Source organism: Salvia splendens, chromosome 6 (assembly GCF_004379255.2).
Source record: "Salvia splendens isolate huo1 chromosome 6, SspV2, whole genome shotgun sequence".
Lineage (NCBI taxonomy): Eukaryota > Viridiplantae > Streptophyta > Magnoliopsida > Lamiales > Lamiaceae > Salvia > Salvia splendens.
This window is the reverse complement of record NC_056037.1, coordinates 5,337,015-5,339,998: the sequence shown is the minus strand read 5'-3', so window position 1 is coordinate 5,339,998 and position 2,984 is coordinate 5,337,015. Positions and strand designations below refer to the sequence as shown.

Sequence of the window (2,984 nt, the reverse complement as noted above, 5' to 3'; positions counted from 1 at the left end):
TCATCAAACGCAAGTTTTTTTTCCTTCTTCTTCGAATCACTCGGCAAATCAAGAGGTAGTACAATGGCAACACCACAAAAAAACAATAATTATGACCTAAATTTACAAGATAAGTGAAGGAGAATATTAATTGTTCTAGTTTGTGAAGATGATGATATTCTGACCTTGATTAATTAAAACTGGGGGCGGCCGGCTTCGGAGTTTCCGGCCCATGCACCAGCGCCGTCGATTGGGAGCTGACCGTTGTTAGGCATATTGAGAGGCAAATTCAAGAAGGGCAGCCCGAGGGACGGATCGGAGAACTGGCCGCCTCCGAGCGGCTGAGACGACGTTTGCGGCTGCATCTGAAGCCCCTCCTCCTCCAGCGGCAGCCGCTCGTAAGCGACGTTGGTGAAGGAGGAGGCGATGATGATGACGGGGCCTGAAGCAATCAAGGCCCCGACAACATTTCCCCCGACCACCTGACCCTGGCCGCCAGCTAGATATATAGTCAAGCTGGTGGCCCCGGGCGGGGCAGGGGGCGGGAGGAAGGATCCTGAGAGGGACAGGATCTCAAAGCGGCCGTGGAGCGTGACGACGCTCCCGGCCGCGGCGGGCTGGCGGAGGGTCACGTTAGTGACCGTGCCAGTGCCGCTGAGGATGCAAATCCCGCGCTGGCGCTTGCGGGCGTAGGTGGCTACGGCGTCGAAGACGTCGCAGCCGCTGGCGATCTCGAGGATGTGGGCCCGGAGGGTGTTGGCGCTCTCTCGTGTGATGATTACGGGTGGCTTTGGCTTGTTCTTGGAGCCCGGGGGACGGCCGCGGGGGCGGCGGCCCACCATGTCTCCGGAGGAGGTGAGATCGAGGCCGGGGTTGGAGTTGTTGTCGGTGTTCTCGCCGGAGAACTGGTGGCGGGCGGAATCATTGTCGTCGGAGGAGTCGGGAGGGCGCTGGAGGTGGAGGTCGGAGCGGTGGAGCTGAGAGACGAAGTGGGAGGCGGAGCCGAGGTCCAAACCAGCCATACATACAATTAACACAACAGACAGGAGACCTGAAAAAAAATTATTATTTCGATCTAAGGAAAACAGTATAAAAATGGAGTCGATATTTATGTGACCAAATAAACAAATTTAAAGCGTAAACAGTATCAAACCCTAGAGCGAATAGAAAAACAAGGGGAATCGAGTGTGGAGAAAGGAAATGGGGAGGAGAGAAGAGCTAGAGAGAGACAGCCATTTGGAGCTTAAAGTATACCATAATACAGTATATTATATACACCCTAAAAAAAATAGACTAGTTTCCCCTAAAACTAGACAAATTGTAAATATGAAAAGGTTTTAAACAATTACACACCATTAATAACGTGAACTCCATAAATCACTAACACTACTTTCACTATATTTTCCCTCTCTCTTTGTTACTTTTTTTTCATCTATTTTATTTTACCAATTACACATTAAAACCTGTATTAATATAATTTATCAATTTTTTGGGGATGGAGGGAGTACTTCAATCGAGAGATAGAAAGAATAAATGTGATTGAGAGAATAAAAGGTTTCATAATAAAGAGTTCATGAGAGAATAAAAGGTTTCATAATAAAGAGTTCATAATTTTTAAGTAACATATTAAAATGAAAATATTTTATATTTTTAAGGGATAGAGAAAATATGAAGAAAATAATCTGTAAATTTGTTTATTTATGAACAAGGAATATGACCACATAATATTAGTATATTACCACTACTACTTCTAATTAACGTTTTCGTAGTTCAACTCCACTTATCAATACCTAAAACGACGAAATCTTAACGATGTGTACGTACTATTGTGAAGATAGTAGTAGCTAATAACATTTAATAAACTCATTAAGTACTCCACAATGATTGATTGAAGTATTTGTAGTATATTTTAGAGGTGTTAATAAACTTTTAGTTCGTGTTCCATGGGGATAAATATTTAAATCATATTAGTGTTTTATATAGTTTTGGTGCTCTATTTTCTCTTTTGCTGTTTTTATTTATTTTGACCTTGTTAGTTTGTTAGTCTTAGTTTGGATGTTGTGTATCATATAAAATACGACAGAAATTGTAATTGAAATATAGACCATGATATATGGAAGATCCAAAATTAACTTTATGTACCAAAAAATCGAAAAACGAAAATTAACCGACGAGGAAAAGAGAAAAATTTATTTAATGTATATATATATATATATTCCAAGAAAGTCGCCGATATATCCGTGCATGTGAGTGATGCATAATTTAAAACGAAGTAAAATTGAGATACATACCACTTTGTAATAGAAAAATCCAATTGCTTTCTAAAATCATCATTAATATAAAGGATGTGCACACTCTAACCAATTAGAATTAATTGGATATGTAATTATAGTTAAAACTCCAATTCTGATTCTAGTGATCTAGTAAAAGATTGTTTTCATTAAAATAAGCACTTGATTAAACACTTTAATTATATATATGCGCAATTCTTCAAACGTTTGAGTACCTTTATCCAACTAAAGGTGGAAACGGGATTATAATAATATCATCACTAGGAACCCCTATGATGTGATTAAGTTAAGAAAGTAATTGTTCTTTCATATTTTCCAGATATTATAATTGTGGTAATTTTTTTATATTTGGTGAGTTTAACGAACTCAATAATAATATTGAACGACATACATCTGATCAGGCCCTATCATTTTATTTGATAATAGAATACACTTATCCTAGCAATATTATAATAATAGTAATAATAATAAGATTAGATCCAATAAGTGGCTTTTCAATTAATTAATTAACTGCTATACCTTGATGTCTCGTAAAAATATTACTACTTGTGTTGTCGTGGAAAGATGCATGTATATGATAATAATTCTCTTATGCTCGACCTTTATCTTTACATAGTATACTTTATTATATTTATGTGTGCAATGATATTTAATTATTTTTACACTTCATATAGCTTTATGTACACAGTAGGAAATTGTGTTACTTCGGTTAGG

General features: G+C 38.4%; 1 protein-coding gene across 1 annotated transcript; it reads right to left on the bottom strand.

The window, feature by feature from the left end:
- Positions 1–1,208, bottom strand: LOC121806871 (AT-hook motif nuclear-localized protein 23-like). Its single transcript, XM_042207040.1, has 2 exons — positions 1,133–1,208; positions 1–1,030 (listed from the first exon to the last, which is right to left on the bottom strand). Exon 2 carries the CDS (start codon positions 999–1,001, stop codon positions 174–176), a length of 828 nt encoding a protein of 275 aa, XP_042062974.1. The 5' UTR covers positions 1,002–1,030; positions 1,133–1,208; the 3' UTR covers positions 1–173.
- Positions 1,209–2,984: the final 1,776 nt, after the last annotated feature.